This window comes from Prunus mume, linkage group LG2 (genome assembly GCF_029339155.1).
Source record: "Prunus mume cultivar Tortuosa linkage group LG2, ASM2933915v1, whole genome shotgun sequence".
NCBI classification, from domain to species: domain Eukaryota; kingdom Viridiplantae; phylum Streptophyta; class Magnoliopsida; order Rosales; family Rosaceae; genus Prunus; species Prunus mume.
Window position 1 is genome coordinate 38,560,254 of NC_142699.1, and position 2,506 is coordinate 38,562,759.

The window sequence follows — 2,506 nt, forward strand, 5'->3', positions numbered from 1 at the left end:
ATGCCGAAGCTGGAGCAAGTAGAGGATATATTGGGAACACTAGAAGGCTTCACAGTGAAAGAGAACTGGGACAGGTTCTTCACCATTCGAGGCAGTGACAACGAATTCGAGTGGTACGCTGAGTGGGCCGACCTCAGAGGCCCACTCCTCGCCCACCTCTCGAAGCTCCAGTCCCAAACCCAACCGCTGCAAATACTCGTTCCGGGTTGCGGCGTTTCCAACCTCTCTGATCACCTCTACGACGCTGGGTTTAAGGCCATCACGAACATTGACTTCTCTGAGGTTGCCGTGTCCGATATGCTGCAACGCAATGCGTGCCAACGCCCTGGTATGAAATGGCAAGTCATGGACATGACCACCATGCAGGTAATAAAATTAATTACCTATTCACAACTTGATGAAATTTTTGTATTGTTAGTCCGGTTGATCAAGACAATGTGCCAATCTTTTTGTACTCGAGTTCGATCCTCATTCAAGTATATTAGAATAATTTAGAATATCGCATGTCAAAAACAAAAAAAAACAAAAACCGCTACATGTTTACTTTATATTTGCAGTTTGAAGATGAGAGCTTTGACGTTGTGGTCGACAAAGGTGGATTGGATGCCTTGATAGAGCCCGCGTTTGGCCTTAAGAAGGGGAATCAATATTTATCAGAGGTATCGTGGACTTAATTAATTTGCATGATGTTTCACAGTCACACCCTCCTTATATTTTAATTTCCACAACCTCCAAACTGTTGGACCAATTTGAATTTGGCACTTCTCAAATTCTAGAGGAATTTTCGAGTGTCAAAACCACATTGGTTTTATTGAGGAGCCAGATTTTTTCTTTTTAATCAGTACTCGCTGTTTTAGTACTTAGGCTAATTTCTCATAAAGTACTAATTTTGTATTTCCAGGTAAATAGAGTTTTAAAATCGGGAGGAAAATTTGTTTGCTTTACATGGGGTTTCTGCGACGTTTTGGGTACGTATAGTCTCTTTTTTATTTTATCAAAGAACAATTTCATTAGATAATCAATCTTTAGTTTACAAGGGCATTTTAATTTACATGCCTCTACTCTTATTTCTTATACTAAATATTTTCATGTTTTAGAATCTTGATTAAACCGCTTGTGTTGCCGGCATATATAGATTCTTCTTTATTATGAAATTACTCAAATTATTACCACTAAATTAATGCACCGATTAATGTTAGTTTAGGGAATTTGTGGAAATTTTTTTTTATACCAAGGTGATAATAATATTTTAAAACTGGGGAAAAAAGAAAAGAAAGAAAAGACAACATAGGATTAGACGAGCACTTCTACACATAAAGAATCGATAGTACTCATACTAACCAAGTAGTATACCTTCCAAGTCAGAGCGCACATTACTAGATTGATTCATGTTATGCATACTGACGTTGACGAAAGTCAAAGGGCCTGAATAAAAATTTAGAATGTAACAAATGTTCAATCAAGGATTTACCATGTAGAATTGTCAGATGGTTGTTTTTGTTCCAACATACAATAAACATATATCTTCAGGTTTGCTCTTCTCCAACTTCCGGCTTGGTTGGAAAATGGGTATTTATGCCATGCCTCTGAAACCAAACTGTACCAAGCCAAATGATCTTCAGACTTTTATGGTGGTTGCTGAAAAGGAGACGCCTTCTGCATTGCATCAGATAACATCAACATTCAAAATTTCTCATGGAAATCAGGTAAATTAATTATTTAACTAATGAGTTTTAAAACAACGGTTAGTTTAGGGTTTAGTGTAAAGAAATAAATAATAATAAATTGGGGTCGTTGATGAGGACCCACGAGCACTTTTATTAGAGAAACAGTACTCGATGTGGTACAATATTTACAATATTTTATATGACTCATGAGCTTTTGGCTTGTATCTTAGACTTGTAGCCTCCTTGAAGCTCTTGAAAACGAGAATCGAGTTCGTAAAGAATACTCCACTGCTGGTTCTGATATGGCTGTGCTCACCTGAAGACCTGCGGATAGGTGTAAAAACTTGACTCAAGCAGAATTCCAACAGTATAATAGTAAATAAGTTGGCATGGTTGAGTCAGTAGAATAAGGTGGATTTACCATCAATCTATCATCCGCTCCGCTCTTTGTAATGATGTATCTTTTTTTTTTCTTACTATATTTTGTGTGTTTGTTTTTGTACTTGTGAATCTCAAAATAAGACACTACCACGGTTTATAGGAACCATGGTTTGTGTCGTTTTACAAGAATAATACGGTGGATATAACATCAAACTTTTTATTTTTTTTATAATAGAAATTCTATGATTGCATTTATAATTTAGGAAAAAAACTACTAGTCACAAAGGGTCAATACAAATTAGTCACAAAAATGATGCGCTTTCACTACAGATTCGTGCGCCTTCACTAACAATTACGCAAAATCGAAGAAACTTTGTTATAAGAATCCAACTAAGGACTTATAATTAATATGCGCATCTTTTTGTCCTTTTTTTTTTCTTTGGGTTTGTTTTCTTTTC

At 36.2% G+C, this 2,506-nt stretch overlaps 1 protein-coding gene across 1 annotated transcript; it reads left to right on the forward strand.

Moving 5' to 3' along the window:
* On the forward strand, positions 1-1,987 carry LOC103322745 (uncharacterized). Its single transcript, XM_008224669.2, has 5 exons — positions 1-366; positions 558-659; positions 902-968; positions 1,531-1,706; positions 1,898-1,987. The coding sequence occupies exons 1-5, from the start codon at positions 1-3 to the stop codon at positions 1,985-1,987; spliced, it is 801 nt and encodes a 266-aa protein (XP_008222891.2).
* The last annotated feature ends 519 nt before the right edge of the window (positions 1,988-2,506 follow it).